At 37.5% G+C, this 20,486-nt stretch overlaps 2 protein-coding genes across 2 annotated transcripts in view; one reads left to right on the forward strand and one right to left on the reverse strand.

The window, feature by feature from the left end:
* Window positions 1–20,486, forward strand: part of AGBL1 (AGBL carboxypeptidase 1) — a 995,991-nt gene that overhangs the window by 304,934 nt on the left and 670,571 nt on the right. The gene's annotated exons all lie outside the window — the stretch shown is intronic.
* LOC138168587 (sulfotransferase 1C2-like) lies at window positions 4,458–5,544 on the reverse strand. Its single transcript, XM_069097533.1, has one exon. It carries the CDS (start codon window positions 5,438–5,440, stop codon window positions 4,520–4,522), a length of 921 nt encoding a protein of 306 aa, XP_068953634.1. The 5' UTR covers window positions 5,441–5,544; the 3' UTR covers window positions 4,458–4,519.

Below are 20,486 nucleotides of genomic sequence, written 5' to 3' on the forward strand. Positions count from 1 at the left end.
CTAAGTGATAGTACCATCTGGGCAATGCCAGAGGGTCCTGCCCTCAGATCTAGTAAAGGGTCCCCTGTAATTTCTATCTAATCAGTTGTTGAAATCCCTTACCATCTTTGGGCTGGGAGCTCCTGAAGCTGTTGCTGCCATCATTGTAGCTACTTCCAAAGCCTGCTGCTAGTGTGACTGGGGTATGTACTGCATTGGCCCCAACCTTGGCCAGTATTTGATTTCAGGTCTTATTTTATTTAAAAAATTTTTTTGGTGTTTATTAATTTGTTGGTTTACTTTTAGTTTACAAGATTCAGTTCCACAATTCCTTGAATTTCAAATTTTCTCTCCCTCCCTCTGCTCCTCCCCCCCCCCCCCATGGCAGCATACAATCAAGTATAAGATCTGCTTTCACATTAGACATTACTCAGGTTATAAAGAAGGATTGTATTGGATGGAATGAACAATGGGAAAGAGGAAACAAAACCAAACAAGAAAAAGAAAAAGATCAGGTAGTTTGCTTCCATCTGGATTCAAACTCAGTTCTTTCTAGTTCTTTCTCTGGATGTAGACATCTCTCTCCATCATGAGTCTTTTGGGGTTGACTTATAACCCTGCATTGATGAGAAGAGTCCAGTCTATTAAAGTTGGTCAAAGCACATATGTTGTGTCTGTAGTTGTGTACAAATTTCTCCTAGTTCTACTCTTCTCACTCAGCATCGGTTTGTATAGACCTCTCCAAGTAAATATGAAGTCCATATGCTCCCCATTTCTTATAGGACAAAATAGTATTCCATTTCATTCATATACCACTACTTGTTCAGCCATTCCCCAATTGATGGGCACCCCCTTCATTTCTAATTCTTTGCCACCACAAATACAGTTGCTATAAATGTTTTTGTACATATGGGTCTTCCTCCCATCCTTCTATGATCTCTTTGGGATACAAACCTAGAAGTGGTATTGCTGGATCAAAGAGTATGAAATTATTTATAGCCCTTTGGGCATAATTCCAGGTTGCTCTCCAGAATGGTTGGATCCGTTCACAACTCCACCAACAATGCATTAGTCTTCCAATTTGTCCACATCCTCTGAAGCATTTGTCATTTTCCTGTTTTGTCATCTTAGTCAATCTGACTGGTGAGATGTGGTACCTCAGAGTTGTTTTGATTTACATTTCTCTAATCAATAGTGATTTAGAGCATTTTTTCATATGCTTATAGATATCTAATTTTTTTCCTCTGAAAACTGCCTGTTCATATCCTTTGACCATTTATCAATTGGGGAATGACTTGTATTCTTATAGATTTGACTCAATTCTCTGTATATTTTAGAAATGAGTCCTTTATCAGAGACATAGGTTGTAAAAATTCTTTCCCAATTTCCCACTTCCCTCTTAATCTTGGTTACATGGGCTTTGTTTGTACAGAAGCTTTTCAATTTAATGTAATCAAAATTATCCATTTTGCATTTTGTAATGCTCTCTAATTCTTGTTTGGTCATAAAGTCTTCTCCTCTCCACAAATCTGACAGTTAAACTATTCCTTGCTTTCCGAGATTGCTTACAGTATCAGTCTTTATAACTAGATCATGTACCCATTTAAACTTGATTTTGGTATATGGTGTTAGATAATGGGCTATGCCCAGTTTCTTCCATACTATATTCCAGTTTTCCCAGCAGTTTTTGTCAAATAGTGAGTTCTTATCCCCAAAACCAGGGTCTGGGGGTTTAATCAAACAATAGATTACTATAGTCATTGACTGCTGAGTCTCGTGTGCCCAATCTATTGCATTGATCTACTACTCCATTCCTCAGCCAGTACTAAGTAGTTTTGATGACTGCTACCTTATAATACAGATTGAAATCTGGTATAGCTAGTCCACCTTCTGTAGCATTTCTTTTCATTAATTCCCTTGATATTCTGTACCGTTTGTTCTTCCAAATGAATTTTGTTACTATTTTTTTCTAGCTCTATAAAGTAGTTTTTTGGTAAATTGATTGGTATGGCCCTAAATATGTAATTAATTTAGGTAAAATTGTCATTTTTATTATATTAGCTCAACCCAGCCACGGGCAATTAATGTTTTTCCAATTAGTTAGATCTGACTTTGTGTGAAAAGTGTTTTGTAGTTGTGACCATATAGGTCCTGGATTTGTTTTGGCAGGTGGATTCCCAAATATTTTATAATGTCTACAGTAACTTTAAATGGGATTTCTATTTCTATGTCTTGCTGTTGAATTTCATTAGAAATATACAGGAATGCAAAGGATTTATGTGAGTTTATTTTATATCCTGCAACTTTGCCAAATTTACTTATTGTCTCAAGTAGTTTTTTACTTGATTCTCTAGGATTCTGTAAGTATATCATTATATCATCTGCAAAGAGTGATAGCTTGGTCTCTTCTTTGCCTAATTTGATTCCTTTTATTTCTTTTTCTTCTCTAATTGATACTGCTAACATTTCTAATACCAGATTGAATAAGAGGGGTGATAGTGGACCCCCTTGTTTCACCCCTGTTCTTATGGGAAATGCTTCTAGCTTCTCCCCATTACATATAATACTTGCTGATGGCTTTCAATAGATGCTACCTATTATTTTAAGCAAGGCTCCATTTATTCCTATACTTTTTTTAAAAAAAGCAATTGGGGTTAAGTAACTTGCTCAAGGTTACATGGCCAATTATTTTTGTGGGTACCAAGTATCTGAGGCCAGAACCGATCCCGGGTCTCCCGATGCCAAGGCTGGCACTCTTTCTCAGTGCGCCACCTGGCCGCCTCTTATTCCTATATTTTCTAGTGTTTTTAATAGGAATGGATGTTGTATTTTGTCAAAAGCCTTTTCTGCATCGATTGAAATAACCATACAGGTCTTATTTTAAAGTTCTCTAGAGGGGAATATTGGGATAGTTGAGCTGAGTTGCTGCCTGTTCTCCATCATCTTCCCCATCACCTTTCATATATATATATATTTTTTTTTTTTTAAATTCAAAAATATTCATTAAGTGGTTACTATTTGCAAGGCACTGTGATAGGCACTCAGGATGCAAAGCAAACAAAACAAAACATTTTGAAGTGTGGGTGAGGAAGGAGTTGATCAGATTGCAAAGTATTAGCACAACATATTTGTGTATCGGATTATTAATATCTTCAGCATGAGAGAAAAATAAAATTAGAGAAGTTTAGGAGATTTTATTGACAAGAAAGTTATGAATCAATGGGATTGATAACAACATATTTCCAAAGGGAATGTAAGTTCAGATATGTGGGCTTATATGGAGGTGAAAGTATAAATCTGAACACAAATGGCTTGCAAGTATTTATAAAACCTTTACTCAGGGCAGTGAATTGGTGCAGTGAATAGAGCACCAGCCCTGGAGTCAGGAGGACCCAAGCTAAAATCCGGCCTCAGACACCCAACACAAAAAAAAAATCAGCTGTATGACCTTGGGCAAGTCACTCAACCCCAATTGCTCTACCTTCCTCCTCCAAAAAAAACCAAAACAAACCTTTACTCACATGTAGTCTTACAGAACTAATTGTGAAGTTCTGGACTGAGCTGAGAAGTTTAATGATGGAAACACAATGGAATCTATTCTACAGCAACCTCTAATTAAATTTATTCTTCTTGGTTTGGGATTTTGTGCTTGGTTCAGTCTATTTGGGCACTCCAAGATAACAAGTTGGGTAAACTGTTTTGTCCTCTGTCATCTAGATGTCACTACCCCCAACTGCTTCAATCCCTGGCTTAACTCCAATTTACAAAATATGTGTTATTTAAATTGATGTGACTATACCAGGGCCTTAGGATCTAAGGATTTTTGATCTGAAAGAGACCACAGAAGTCATCTAGTTTTACCCCTTATTTCACAAAGGGGGAAACTGAAAGAAGTAGCTAAATGACTTACCTAAGGTCACGTAGGTAGTACATAGTACAAAAGATTCTGATCTTTTTGAGTAAAAATCTAAACTAACAAACCCTTCAGGGAAATTTTAGCCTCTGTGGTTTTCAGATGTGATTAAAATTGGATCAGTGTGGCATGTTTTTTTTTCTATTCCATAGGCAGTCTTATTTAGTAGCTGTACTAAGATGTACATAATTATACTCATAATATTATTATTTTGTAGGCTGGGAGGCTGAGGCACAAAGATAATAATTGACTTGACCAAACCTAATGGGGCAACAATGAGAAGAAAGTTCCTGATTTCCAAGCTTCAGTGCTTTACTTGGTCTAATAAGTCAAGCTCATTTATAAGGGCAGAGACACTAGCCACCATTAATTATTAGTCTTTTTAATAACAGTGTTATATGACCATTACAATTATTGAAGACCAATTCTACCACTAGATTATACATTTAGAGCATGCTTTTTAGGTTCTACTGTTTGGTGGCTGTTAAGAATGGATTTGTGAGGATAAAATGAGATAAAATTTGCAAAGCACTTTGCAAACCTGAAAGTGCTATATAAATGTAGCTATTATTATTAATATTACTCTCATCATCATAATCAACATCATCATTATCATTATCACTGTTGTCATATTTCCATGTGGAAGGTTAGAGAGGTTCCTTCCATCTTCTTCTTATAGTCGCGATTAAATTTTTCATTCTGAGCCACAGTTAAGTGGTTTTTCCAATCTCCAACAATTCCCTTTCTCATGAAGGGGGAAATAGATTGGTCCATAATAGTTTTGGGCACTGTAGAATGGTTTATCATGGGATTTTCCTTCAGTTTTTCAAATGATGTTTCCTGCACAATTTTATCCAGTATCTTTTCATCCAGGTTCTTTCCCATGAACTTCATCACCTTCTGAATTTCACTCTTTGGATTCTCTTTTATGTCCTCATAAAAAAGGAAGAGAATTTGGTGTTTATCTTTTGCCTTCCACCATCCTTTAACATGGTCATACCAGGGGCCACAGCTCACTTTTCCATTTATGAAGTTTTCAAAATATTCTTCCCACGTTCCTGGTTCAGGGAGTATTTGGCTCATCCTTTGGAAATGGTAATAGGATACCATGCAGTCTTTGGCATTCTGAGCTACATAAATGATCTTACAGGTAATGTCCCAGAAAGATGGAGGCAATAGTTGGGTTGGAAGGTGCGTCTTCATTATCCTAGGACAGGGCATTGCATTGGCTTGGTCCACACCGGAAGGTTGAGGTGAACGTGCCCACTCAATGAAAGGATGCTGGAGATGAATGACTGATCGTTGACACTTTTCCACATCTCCATTCTGTTCAACCATGTCCACAATTTCCTGAATCCACGTTGTTCCTGACTTGGGATAGGTACAGATGACAAGATCATCATCTTTGGCCTTGAATTTTTGTATTTGGTCCCAGTTATTCACTGTTGTTCTTGGCAGGAGTATCCCTTTTACTTCCCCTAATGGTGGATGTTTCTTTCCCTCTGAGAGCAGTGGTCTTTTTGCTTCCTGGGCCATACTTTCTTTCATGGGATCTTTATCATAGGTTAGAGGAGACACTGAAACTTTTAATACTAAGGGAAAACAGGACTTAGGTCACTGGGTAGTAGTTATAATTTAATGAAAACAGAGCCATATATATTCTTATTGAAGTTGCCTCCACAACATAATTCATACTCATTCCCTCCTCTCTCTTCTCACTGCCATTCAAGTACTGCCCATAATTTCACTTGATATTGAAATATCCACTTATCAGGTTTCCCTGACTCAAAGTTCACGTCCCTTCAATTTAACTTCTATACCATTGCTAGACTAACCTTTCTTTCAATGTTTTTATGTGGTTCTTATGATCTGATCATGTTACTCCTTATACAGAGAGCAATTCATTAAAAACTAGGCTAGGGTGAATCAGGGAGGGTTTGCGTGACCTGAGCTATGCTCTGAAGGAAGCTGTGGATTTTAGAAGGTTGAGGTGAAATGGGAAAGCATTCTTTTCTTGGAAGGCAGCAAAAACAGATATATTAAGTTGGGAGAGAGAGTGTCATTTGTGAATTACAGAGAGAAAGTATTTTTGACTTTTTGGTAGAGTATGTGTAGGGAATAAAGTGGAAAAAAGACTGGAAAGGTAGGAAGGGCCAGGTTGTGATGATCTTTAAAGGCCAAACAAAGCACTTCCTAGTTGATCCTGAAAGTAATACTCCATCCAATGTCTTAGCTATAGATCTCAGTGTCATATCACGTGAAAATCTAGTAAATATGGTTTGTCTGTCTTAATCTTCATTATTAAAATACAGAGCATACTCCTTGAAAAACATCACTTGCACCCCTTTCTATTAAGCAACACAGAGTAAAGATGTTTAGTTGGATTCCACCTAACTCTATCACCAGATAGTTCTATCAGCTAGGTGGTGCAGTAGATAGAATTCTGGTCCTCAAGTCAGAAAGACATGAGGTCAAATCTAGCATAGATATTTACCAGCTGTATGACCCTGAGAAAGTCATTTAACCTCTCTGCCTCAGTTTCCTCAACTATCAAATGTGGATAATAGTAGGACCTACCTCTCAGCATTATTGTGAGGATGACACGAGATCAGTCAGACACACTGTACCTTAACCCCAATATAGTGATGTTATTTTGGTCTTCTTCAAGCACAAAAGGTAATAACCAAACAAGCATGCACCTAACAAATGCTTATGACCTTATCCTTTTCCTGCTTGCTCCCATCCTCTGGCTTGCATTGCTTCAATGCTTTGCCAAAATAAATATATGCTATGCCTACAGTATACCCTGGATTTACTAGTCTAATATTCTATCAAAAAAGGAATTAAAGTTAGCTTGACATAACTTATTCTTTGTTAACACATTCTGAATCCCCATGATTGTTGCAATCTTTTTCCCAGTGGCAGAGTCAATGGAAGCGAGGATGGGTTTTGCAGGGGAAAAAGATAATATTACCTGACAGTTATGTGGTGACTGCATTATCATTGCCAGGTGTATTCAAAATATATGGACTTATTTGCGTTTCAGAAATTCCTCTCAGAAAGATAATTTGTACTTCCACCGATCTCTGATTTTGTCACTGTGGATACTTCCTCCATTCCTTGAATTGTCAGTATCTTCTTGTCCTTAAAAAAGACATAGAAAAACAACAACAATAATGACAAGAGGTAATATTTACCTATCACTTTAAAGTTTGCAAAGCATTTTATAAGTATTATCTCATTTTATCTTCACAACAACCCTAAGAAGCAAGTATTTTTGTTATCTCCAGTTTTACAGAGGTGATAACTGAGGCAAACGGAGGTTAAATGAGTGACTCAGCCATACATCCCTTGTAACCATCCAAGACCAGATTTGAACATAGGTCTTCTTGACTCAAAGTATATCACTCTAACCACTCCACTACAAAACTGCCTATATGGAAGCATGAGAGATGAGAGAGAGTTGCCTTCTGAATTAGAAAGTCTTTGGTTCAAGTCATGCCTTTGACATAGTAGCCGTGTGACCCTGAACAAATCACCCACTGCCCTTGGAAATGGCCTAGGACTTTATTATAAATGTCAATGTACATTGAGGTATTGTCCTCACTTGGGACTCTTCTTCTTTTTTTTTTTTTAAAGCAATTGGGGTTAAGTACCTTGCTCAAGGTTACACGGCCAGTTATTTCTGGGTGTGGTACTAAGTATCTGAGCCCGGATTTGATCCCAGGTCATCCCGACACTGCGTCTGGTACTCTTACTCGCTGAGCCACCTGGCTGCCCCTAAGAAATTGGGGTTAAGTAACTTGCTCAAGGTTACACGGCCAGGTGTTTCTGGGTGGGTGCTAAGTGTCTGAGCCTGGATTCGATCCCCAGGTCTTCCCGACACTGAGGCTAGTGTTCTTACTCTCTGTGCTACCTGGCTGCCCTTTGGGACTCTTCTAAATAATTGAAGTCACAGGTTCTGACAAAGGTAGCTAGGCAGGCAGATGTTGATAGCAAGATTAGCTAAGTGTAAGAGTAACATAATTCTTGTTTCAAGTGTATTGAAGAGCAAGGGAGCTAAATCTGATGATGAAGGCTAAGGTCAACAATGAGAGTTTTTTTTAAAGCTGTATTGAAGACAAAAGGGCCAGAGAAAGAACAGAGTCACCACTCCATATGGAATTTTTGATGGTAATGAACAATGATTAGGACAAACTATTCAACTCTTTAATGTTATATTTTGCTTTCCAACGTGAATGATGGAAAGGCTGTGTGGTACAGTAGAAAGAATACTGTGCTCTCAGATCCAAGAATCTGGGTTCACATCCCTCTTTTAAGACTAGCTGCTTGTGTGTCTTAGCAAATCACCTGTCTTGCATTTTATCCTCTTTAAAATAAGGTGCTTTTGCCAGAAGGTGCCTTTGTACTCTAACTCTACAATTCTGCAGTATAATATTTGGTATGTGAAGGACAGAAAAAGACACAATTAACTGGGAATTAAGACCAAAGATGAAAAGAAGATTGTAAAAAGGGTCCTTATCCTTCTCAGTGGGTTCAAATCACCAGGCTTGGATAAACTCCATCCTTGAGTATTATAACAGAAAGGAATGATTGTTAAACCAGAGTGACAGATTATAAAAGATCATGGAAAGCAGGAAAGGTGCTGCAGGCCTTGTAATAGGGAGTAGAGTCCAGATTTTCACAAAAGGGATTATGAAATGCATAGCCATCATATATAGTGTAACATCATACACAGTGTAAACAATGGCTATTACTCACATTCTGGGCTCATTTAGACTGGTTTAAATGTGTAAGCCTTCTAAATAAGAACTTGTTTTCCAATGGGAAATCAAGAATTGGTTCATGTTTCTCTTAGCTCTTTTTAAGCACTCAGACTAATGCAACATTGAATACAAGGCAGGTTTTATTTACTCCAACAAAAAACACAAAACATTCACATCTTAATGCACAAATAGCCAAGGTAACTCTAGTGGGCTACTGCCTTTCCAAGGACCTATACAATCTTCCAAACTTCTGTCACTATCCAGTTTATAGTTTCCTATATATTTCTATAATTCTGGGTTGCAATAGAATTAAATGTCCTTTCCCTCTGTTGAGCAGCACCTCCATTGCCATTCTAGATCTAGACAATGCTTATTATTCACAATACCATTGAAAGATTAAGCTCTTGTTATTCCTCCAACTTATATCTCCCAGCTGTGCTGATCCTTCTGCTACTTCATTTATCTACAAGCATATGGGTCCCTTCTTTCCATGTCTTTGGCAGGCAATTGGTTTTCCCGCTTCTAGGTTTTTATTTGCCAATTCTCCTTTTCCCTTTATATGTTTTCATATAGCTTTGTGTGCTTGTCCCCTATATCTGTCTAGCAACATCCTTTTTCCTTCCTCTCCATCATGGGAATTCCCTGGAACTTCTGGTAGACTCTACATTAATTAGCCCTCTCTTGCTTATGCTCAGTTTTTTAATTTACCTCCTCTCATCAAAACTGTATATCTTATTCTATATGCCTGTTTGATAATGGCTCCTCTATCCCTGGAAAGTTATTTAGATAGTCATGTCTCTTTTCAGGAACCTGAGATCATGTTTGTGTATGGTACCCACCAAATTTCTCTGTATGACAATGAGCTTGGTGTGTGAATTAAAAAAAAAATACTTTCACCCCAATCAATATAAAACCTATGTTTTTTCTCTCTCACAAATACCAACCCCAGTAGTGGGGGAAAAACTTTTTTTTTAATTAAATTTTATGTTTATTTTTAGTTTACATCATTCATTTCCAAAACAGTTTGAGTTGCAAATTTTCTCCCCATCTTTCCCCTACCCACTATCCCAACACAGAGATCCCACTGTATAAACCCTCCCTCAATCTGCTCTGTCCTCTGTCCTCCCCCATAACCCCTCTGAATTTCCAGTAGGGCAAGATGGATCTCTATACCCCAGTGCCTGTATATCTTATTTTCCAGTTGTATGTAAAAATTATATATATAAACATTTGATTTTAAAACTTTGAATTCCAGATTCTTTCCCTTCCTGCCTCATCACCCCACCATTACTGGGAAGATAAGCAATTCAATATAGGTTGTACATATGTATACTTATGCAAAACATTTCCATTGTGGATATATTGTGAAAGATTGACTATATTTCCCTCCATCCTATCCCGCTCCGCATTGGTTCTATTCTCTACTTTGACGCTATCCCTTTTCAAAAGTGTGTGCATCTAACTTCCTTCCACCCCAGCCTTCCCTCCTCTCCATCATCACTCCTCTCATTCTCTTCCCCACTACTCTTCTGTAGGGTGGTATACCCTATTTAGTGTATATGTCATTCCCTCCCTAAGCCAAATTCAATAAGAGTAAGGTTGACTCATTCCCATTTGCCTTCCTGTTCTTCGCCTACTTTGTAAAAGTTTTCCCTTGCCTCTTCTATATGAGATAATTTACCCCATTCTATCTCTCCCCATTTCCTCTCATTATATTCTTCTCTTACCTCTCAGTTTTACCTTTTTAAGTATTATTCCTTCCTATTCAACTAGTTCTGTGCCCTCTTTTTATGTGTACCTGCAAACAAATATACACACACTCATATATGTATTCATATATCTATATACCCTCCTATACACACATATCTATGTATATATACATATATATGTATATATATATACATTTATATTCCATTCAACCATTCTCATACTGAGAAAAGTTTCATAAGTTACAATTATCATTTTTCCACATAGGAATGTAAATAGTTCAACTTTGATAAGTTCCTTATGATTTTTTCCCCTGTTCACCTTCTCATGCTTCTCTTGCTTCTTATATCTGAATGTCAGATTTTCTATTCAACTTGTTTTTTTTTTATCAAAAATGCTTGAAAGTCCTCTATTTCATTGAATGACCATATTTTCCCTTGAAACATGATACTCAGTTTTGCTGGGTGTGTGTTTCTTGATTTTAATCCCAGCTCATTTGACCTCTGGAATATTATATTCCAAGCCTTTTGATCCCTCAGTGTAGAAGCTGCCAGGTCCTGTGTTATCCTGATTGTGTTTCCACAATATTCAAATTGTTTCTTCTTGGCTGCTTGTAATATTTTCTCCTTGATCTGGGAACTCTGGAACCTGACTATAATATTCCTAGGAGTTTTCTTTTTGGGATCTTTTTCAGGAGGTGGTCAGCAGATTCTTTCAACCTTTATTTTTCCCTCTGGTTCTAAAACATCAAGGCAATTTTCCTTGAGAATTTCTTGAAGGATAATTTCTAGGTACTTTTTTTGATCATGGCTTTCAGGTAGTCCAATAATTTTTAAATTATCTCTCCTGGATCTTTTTTCCAGGTCAGTGGTTTTCCAATGAGATATTTCACACTGCCTTCAATTTTTTCATTTGTTTGGATCTGTTTGATAAACTGTTTAATAGATCAGTTTAATAGTATCTTGATTTCTCATAAAGTCACTAGCTTCCACTTGCTCCAATCTAATTCTGAAGGAATGATTCTCTTTAGTGAGCTTTTGAGATTCTTTTTCCATCAGGCAAATTCGGCTTTTTAAGGCATTCTTCTCCTCATTGGCTTTTTTAACCTCTTTTGCCATTTGAGTTAGTCTATTTTTTAAGCCGTTATTTTCTTCAGTCAGGTTAGTGACTCCCTTTTCATGATTTTCTTGCATTATGCTCATTTCTCTTCCCAATTTCCCTTCCACTTCTCTTATTTAGTTTTCAAAATCCTTCTTAAGCTCCTCTATGGCCTGTAACCAATTCACATTTTTCTTGGAAGCTTTTGGTGGAGGAGTTCTGACTTCATTGTCTTCTTCCTGTTCCATGCTTTGATCCTTTTTGTCCCCAAAAAAGGAATCCAAAGTCAGATTGCTGTGCTTGTTTTGCTTCCTTTGGTTGCTCATGTTGACTTTTGAGCTTTTTGCCACAGTAGAACTCTGCTTCCAGAGAGGAGAGCTTTGTCCCAAATTGCTGGGGTTTTTGTAGCTGCTGGAGCTATTATTTAGCTGCCCTCTCTAAAACCTCCACATGCTCTGGCTCACTGGTCACATACCCCAGGACCTCCATCCTAGACAGCAATCCAGATCCAAGGAGGTTAAGTCAAGAGAGATTAGCCCTCAGACTTGTTGCTAGGTCCCCCTACAATCTTCAGGCCAGGAGCTCTGAAGCAGCCACATGGTTGAGGCCGCTGTGCCTCAGCTGCTTCTCCCTCTGGGGACAGAGGCTGGACCATGCTCCTGGACTTCCTGTTCCCACAGAGTCCACACTGACTTCTCACTTTGTCTTTGGCATCTATGGGTTGATAATTCTGGCAACCACCACAGCTGCTGGTTATCTACTCTCCCAATGTCCCTTTAGCGTTGGTTGGTCAGGTCACCCTGAGGCTAAAACCATGGGCTCATGCAGGGGCAGGCTCTGCTCCCAGCAGGCTGTGAAGAACCCTTCCTGCCAGCCTGCCAGGCTGTCTTCAGTGGGATATTTGTTTTTCTCTGTCACTGTGGGTTCTGTAGCCCTAAAGTTTATTTAGAGTCATTTTTATATGTATTTGAGGTATTTATGGGGGGAGCGCAGGGGGTTTTCTTGCTTCTAAGCTGCCATCTTGGCTCTTCCCTCAGGAAAATCTTTTTAATAAATATGTATAGACACACAAAACAAATTATTATATTGGTCATTACAATATGCACAATGTACATATTCTTATATGTCTCGGTCAGATCTTTGTATGGACATAGGAGCATGTTTCATCATGGATCCTTTGGAATTGTAAACATTAATTTCTTTGACCAGATTTTAAAAATCTTTTTAGGTGGTTTATTTTTTATGATAATTTTTATTATATAAATTGTTTTTCTGGGTTTGTTTATGTTACTCTGCATTAATTCATATATCTTCTCAGGTTTCTCTTAAACTGTCCCATTCATCATTTCCTATGTCACAATAGTATTTCATTTCATTTATATGCTATAATTTGTTCAGTCATTAGCTAATTAAATGGCATTTCTCTTAGTTTCTAGTTCTTTTACACCAAACACCCCTCCCCCTACCCCATAAAACAAAGTACTATAAATATTTCTGTATGCATGGGTTCTTTTCCTCTTTCTTTGGTCTCTTTGGGATATAGATTTGGTAGTGGTATCACTTGGTCAAAAGGTATGCATGGTTTAGTAACTTTTGGGGCTAAGTTCCAAACTGCTCTTCAGAATGGCCTGACATCCCTAGCAGTGGTATGACAATGTATGTTTTCTCACAGGCTTCTTATTTTTATTCACATTTATGTATGTATGAGCATGTGTAAATGGGGATAAATATAAAAAAAACCTTTCCTAAGTGTGTACATACGTACATATATTGTGCTCACTTTGAGAAGAGTTGTGTGATTTAACCAGATGACACTCTGGGCAGTCGTTGAACCCCCTGGCTTTGAAAACCCAGATGTTGGTGCTTCCCTTTCTGGTAACTAACTAGGTATGGATGTAATGGTCAGACAACTGGAAGCCCTGTCTGCTGATCTGTTTCTCTGTCTTTTTTTTTCTATTTTTTTGTCTCCTTGTAACCTCTGAAGTTCAGGGTGCTGACCATTTTCCCCTGAACTAGGTAAATGATATATGTTTGATTAAAGCAAGATTGTTAACCCATTTTGAGTTGCTTTCCTTTAGAAAAGCAGATCTAAGAACCTGTGCTAGCAGCCATCCTGGGTATGCTAGGGTGGTTGCTGCTACACATACACACATACAACTGTGTCACAAGATACATTGCAAATACATTATATATATATAATGTATTTGCAATGTATCTTGTCTATATACACATACATACATATAAATGAGCCACAAACACACATCACATATACATATATACACATAAAGCATTAGGCTTTGGCCAGGGGCTTAGCAAATAAAATTGTCTGCCCCACCCCTATCTCCCACAAACCTTGCTGCAAAGATTCTGCTTGAACACTTTTCATATTTCCTTCATGCCAGAATAAGTGGCATTTGAATCAGCTTGGTCATATAAGGAGGAAGTAGGGTGAAGTGGGGTGAAAACATCCTGCCTTCTGACTAGAGATGAGTTCTATTTTAAAGATCTTCAAGGCTATAGAGAGGCTGCCTGAAATATTCTCCCCACTTTCCCAACATGTCCTCCAAAAAAGTAATGGCCATTGATTCAACGTAGCCAGGAGAAGGAAAGATGAAGAACTGAACAGGAATTGAGGGTGGATGATTATTACCATGCATATCTCCATTATGCCAGAAGGAAAAGGACCTCGCTGAGATCTGTTCCCCAAGAGCAAAATATCCTTTTATTATGTGTCATGGATCCCTTTCAGTCCCTTTTCAGAATGTTTTAAAATGCATAAAACAGAATACATATGATTGCAACAGAAACCAATTATATTGAAATATGGACACAAACATATTAAATTAAATGAACAAAAGAACAAGTTGTCCCAGGTAAAGACCCTAAATTAAGAACTTGACAATGTCCTAGTGGAAACCCAGGGGAGGGACCCACTTTAATAAATCTTATTATCTTCCTCATTGAGGAGATTGTGGTAGTTTGGTAATCCAGCTTGAGGGGATGTGCCAGTGAGAAAAGGATGAGAAGTCAGAAAACGAGTCATGGAGGAATAAAAAGAAAAGGCTAAAATCCCAAATGTTTCATTAGGAAAAAATTCAATAGTAGCCCAGAGCACAAGCAAATAAATTAACAACAAAAAAAATTCTAAAACCAGAAGAAATAATAAATACTAAATATTCAAAGTGATGACAGAGTTCTCTTGACCTACATCACAAGAAAAAGGAAAGTGAACCACTGCCTTGTGGAATTTAGTGGATTTCCAAGGATTATGAAGCAATAAGAAGAAGCTCCAGAATGGTTCAAAATGGAAATTGGGAATAAATAGACATTGTATCTTAGAAACCTCAGTGCAGAATTTTAAAACTCTAATAGTAAGTTAGAAAAAAAGTGGATCCGCTACAGAGAATGTTTCTAAATAACTTAAATTGAGAGTAATAATTTTTGAAACCAGAAATACCAACATAGAGGAGAATTTGGCAAAGAAGTAGTGGGCAACAATATTAAAAGAACCCATGGATGCTATATTGGCCACAGTGTTGGAAGAGAGAATGCACATATATAACTTAATGTTCATAGATCAACTGGAGAACATAGTAAGTCAGAATACTTGAATAGTATAATGCAGAACATATTTTAAAGTTTTCCAGAAATTTTGAGTACAGATAAGAAATGTCTAGTTGAGAGATTCAACAAATTGCCTTCTTAAAAAAGCAAAAAAAAATTCAAACTATAAGACACATAGTGGTTAAATTTAACTATTTCAATGACAACCAATTTTTTTTAAGCATTCAGGAGAAAGACCTTTGAATATAAAGAAAAGGTGGCTCACATGATATAAAATTATTGTATTGCCAGGAGAAATCACAGAAGGGCATGTGATAGTTCATTGTCAAAATTTAAAAAAAAATAAAAAAAAAAGAAAATTCAAGTCACAACTCTAAATCAAGTGCTCTCCAAACCTATGCCCAATTTTTATTGGATAAAGATGAATGATCAACCAAAGGGAGACTTTTGAAGCTTAAACCCTATTTTACTAATGAGGAAACTGATATTCCATGATTTATCTCTGGTTATACACCAAGAACTGAACTGAGATTGGAACCCCAGTCTTCTGACTAGTCTTTAGCATGCTATTCAATATAATATGAAATGTCTAAAGTATGTTATTTTGTCTACGGTATATAATCAAATTACTTCCAAGGCCAAGGGATTCTATAGTGACCTTAGTCTGGTGGGGGAGAGAGGACTATGATAAGGGATCTGGTTATATATATTAGTTATCCCTCAAAAATTCAGAGTATGTTAGTGCCTTTCGATCTCTTAGCTTACTTCCCAGATGCTGTACTGAGATTTGCAAAGGGTATTATTTCTGCTTTAATCGATATATACTGAAGACTGATTAATGACTATCAATGGAACAGATCCCATGCTGCAACATTTTTTCTTTAGTAATATTTGAATCAATGCTTTATTTAATTCTTGAAATGCTGCTTTTTTCTTTGTTTGAAATGGGAAATCATTACCCAGTTCAGACAAAAAATTGGGCTCTCATGGTTCCTCTTTTCTTGGTCCTAGACAAGAGCTCAATTTATGCTACAATTCTTTCCCAATATTTTGGGTCTCTTGCTCATGTTTTTATTTTCCTTAATGCTTCTTGTCTGTGATCTGGGAGTAAGAGCTGAGAAAGAGGCTAAGCAGGAGAAAAGCTGCTTTCTTTCTCATGGTTCTCTGTAACGTGCCACACCTTTGTACAGACATCAGCCATATCATGGGGTCTAGGAAGTCACTTAAAGAAAGCCTTTCTCTGTTACTCAGAGATGGGCTATCCCAGGGCAACACACAAAGCAACTGACCAATGAAGAATCCCTTTGAATTGTCATATTGAGGTAGGCCCAGACTAGAGCAGACTTGTTTCTAGTGAGGTCAGAGATCCATTTGTTCTCTTTCATATTCATCAGTTTCTATTTCTTGTTCTCTATCTCTTCTAGACAGCAGATAGTCTAAAAAGAAAACAATACCAAAAAATAACCCCAGAAAAACCTTTTCTGTATATTGATGGATAAATGTATAGCTAATTCATACACCTTAGGTTTATGGGGGCATTCAGGGGGTATTCTGGTGTGAGGGTTTTCCGCCCCTGGACAATTCCTTTTCAGGGCTGCTTACTTGCCTTTGGTGTCCACCTGTCAGCCAACTCTCACCTGTAGCTCCAAGAAGTTATAACATGTACAGTGTCTACACTCTGGTAAACCATCTTGGCAGACAGGCTAAATCAGGTTGAGGGTGACTGACAGGCCTCAAACTTGTTGGTGATTTAGGAGGATGTCCACTCCAAGCATGTGAAGACTTCCCCTGTGGAATGGGCAGATGAGAACAATTTGTTCCAAAGACCATGGAGGATGACTGAATCCAGATGTGGAACATTTAGAGACTGATTAAGTGTTGAAGAAGTCAGGGTCAACCACTGAATCCTGGACTATTGACAGTAATCTTGACTTTTGTACTGCATAATGCCACTGGACTTGGATGACCAGGAAGAGAGTAAGAAGCTAAGGACTTTGCAAAACTCTTCCTTCTTAAATCCAATTCATATGCAAGTTAAGACATCAACTGTGATGTCATTGGACCTCTGAGAATGAAGGATGAAAAACAACAATGAAAACAACAACAATTAATGTATCACAATCTAATCTATACACCCTTTGGAAGACATTTCCTGATTTTCTTCTTGAGTTTCTCTAGGTTTAATTGTATTTTCACTTTTTTTTTTAGAGTTTATACCCCTTGCAGGCTAAACTATTACTCTTCCCAAAAAGGGCTTGGTATCTTTCCAAAATGTCTTATAGCAGGCTCTGTTACCATGCAGATGGGGTATGTGAAAGAAATATAAATGTACTGCTTCAGATACCAGTAGGACGGGATAGGCCAGTGGGTCCAGGACCAAGAGTTACCTAGATTAGAGATAAACTAGTAAGGTCCAAGGCCTTGATCTGTGTATCTCTATCCATGGAAATAAATATTTTAAAAAATAATGCTTGATAACTATACCTTGACCTTAACTATGTCTCTCCCTCCAAACCCCAGTAGAATAATAATTAATAACAACAAGCATTGATGTAATGTCTTTTGGTTTGCAAAGCATTTTATATATGCCATTTCCTTTGATCTACACAATAACCCTAGGAAGTAGGTGCTGTTATTGTTCCTATTTTACAAATGGAAAAATTGAATCTCTAAGAAGTGGAGTCACTTGTATAGAGTCACACAGCTAGTAAATGTGTGAGACAGGATTTGAACTCAGGTCTTCCTGACTCCAAGTCACACATTCTATCTACTGTGCTACCTAGCTATCTCCTAGTGAACATTTTTTGAACAAGGGACTTTTCCCCCTTTTGTCCTTCTATTTCAGGTGCCTGGTGTATGGTAGATTGCTAATAAGTGAATTTTATGCATGAGTTTATGTAGACATGATAATAATTTTTCTGGATTAGAGACTTACATGATGAAAGTTCATATTGGGTTCTCAAAGGCTATGTCAGTAGAATATGAGCTCTGGCAGGGCCTACCGAGATGGGAAAAGCTTCAAATATAGATCCTGTCGGGTACTGCTGTACACTGTATTGAGAAGACAGGAAGATCTGGGTTCAAGTCTTATCTCCATCACACATTGGCTTTGGACCCTGGGCAAATCATTTAACCTCTCAGTGTTCTAAACAATTTTATATGACTTCAAGTGGCCAAGAGTGTCTACCTTCATTATTAATAAAAATCCGTTAGTTGGGACGGTCCAATTTCTCTTCAAGTTGCAAATGATCAAGGTTAATACGGGATTCTCTGAGGCAAAAGGCAAGCTTTGGCAAGTCTTTCTAAGGCAGAAAAGCTTTAAGATCAGGCCAGTAATGAACTGTATGTTTTTTTTGGCATATGACTAGTCTAGTTCCTTTTCAAGAGGTTAATCAGCAGCTTATCTGTCCAGTCATTATTTTTTTTATCACAGCATCTTTGCAAGACCATTTACTGAACTGGAAGAGGATATTAAGGCTTTCAAAGTACTTCACTGAAATTACCTGAGTTATGAAAAGGCCGTGATCTTTGCCACTGCAAGGACTACCCACATGGGTGAAATGAGAAATGTATGAAGTACTGAAGTCATGGCAATAGGGTCAGAATATTATAGTCAATCAATATGCATTCATCAAATGTCTTTGGTGTTACAAGCATTGTGTTAGTGCTGTAGATTCAAAGAAAAGCATCAAAACAACTATGCATAAATAAGTCATATGGAGGATAAAATATAGATAATAAATAGTGGGAATAATGAAGAATTTTCTAGAATTAAAGGGAATCAGAAAAAGCTTCCTGCAGAAGGTGGGCTTTTATCTGGGACTTGAAGAAAGCCAAAGAAGCCAGGAGATAGAGATGAAGAGGGAGGGAATAGAGCACAGTCAAGGGAAATGTACAGAGTAAGGAGGGCACATAATAAATGTTGAGACGTTTATTGAAGTGGATCTTGCCTTGATCTGTGATTGCTTTTATTCATCTCTTAAGATAATGCTGTTACTGACCTCTTTCAGACTTGCTTTTGGCTCACTTGTCAAAATGATAGGTAGTCATGAATTCTTCCCACTGTCTAAACTGGCTTCCTTGGACAATGGTGCATATTTCTGACCTCTGAATCTCCTGTTTAAAATGGTGATAATCATTCTTATATACATACACACACATATATGAACACATATATGTATCACACATATTCCTGTTATGAGTGGTGAATGAGATAATATAATATACTTAGCAAGTTTTAAATCATCATTCTAAATGTTAGCTATTATTGTGGAAACCAGCTTCATAGCTTTCTAGCCATACTACTTACACACATAGCCCTGGGCTATGCTATAAGGATATCAGTTTAGCAGCCCTGGCCTCTACCTGTTCACCTGTGATTTAGTTTCTCACTTTGATGAGTTTATTAAGTGGTAGGAGATGCTAAAGGGCCTAGGTGTGGTAGGCACTAATTGAATGAAAGGTAATAGTGCTGTTCTGACTCTCAGATCAGTTATATGTCAGTGGTTGATATAGCTAGAGCCAACAGTTGAGTGTCCCCCATTGGATAAAGAGGAGACTAATGACTTTTGCAGGGCATGCAGGTGATAAGGAGATTTTTTTCGATAGGGCTTAGAGACCCTTGGCAATGCCTGTCTAAACAATTAGTGCTTTAGTGCTAATTAGTAATTACAGAAATGTGAGCAAACTAGCAACTAGGAGGGCTTGGAGGATTGTAGACTTAGGACAAGATAGTGAATGAAGGGAGCAGACAGGACAAGTCATCATAGGATTCCCCAGGGGACTAGGCACATGGCAGCTCTTGAAATAGGTGGCAAATAGGTATGGTAAACAGAAGTAGTAAGTAAAGGGCAAACAATAAAAGTCTTGGAATTCTTTCTGCAATCAGAAAACACATTGTTTTTAGTGATTAGTAGAAGACTCTGATCTTAGCCCAGCTGAGCAATTAGTGTTTTAGTGTTAATAGATTATACTTTGGCAAATAAAGGCCAAACAGGAAAGACTTGGTAAATAGCAGGGAGTAGAAGTATCAGCAAGGCAGGAATATCTATAAGTGAAGAGACTTCTTAAAGGTAGCTTGTTGGCATACCTCCAGATGATGTTCAGGCAAAACAGGTGGCAGAGAGGCATATTGCCATAGCATTTCAGAGGAGACATTTTTGAGGGGAAACACAAAAGACATATAGTTTCACACTTTATAATTCCTTTTTACACTAGGAGTTACACAGGGAGAGAATTATTCTAATGAAGTATGATGTATGTATGCTTGTTTGTCTTTTCTTTGAATCGGAGGAGGACTAGAAGAATGATTCTATATTCTCATTCAGAGGATTATATAAGCTAGATACAGAATATTTTGGATAATCAATTCAGTGAAGACAGAATGGAAGAAAATAGGCCATGAAGGAAGTAACAAATAAGAAAAAATTCAGAGGGATAAAGTAGGACAATGAGCAGTG

Source organism: Petaurus breviceps, unplaced genomic scaffold (assembly GCF_028583685.1).
Source record: "Petaurus breviceps papuanus isolate PSGF00001 unplaced genomic scaffold, PetGlider_PUasm1.0 37, whole genome shotgun sequence".
NCBI lineage: Eukaryota > Metazoa > Chordata > Mammalia > Diprotodontia > Petauridae > Petaurus > Petaurus breviceps.

What these genes read in the sequence shown, in the direction of transcription:
- LOC138168587 (XM_069097533.1), bottom strand. Translation starts at nt 5,440, where the DNA reads ATGAAAGAAAGTATGGCCCAGGAAGCAAAAAGACCACTGCTCTCAGAG.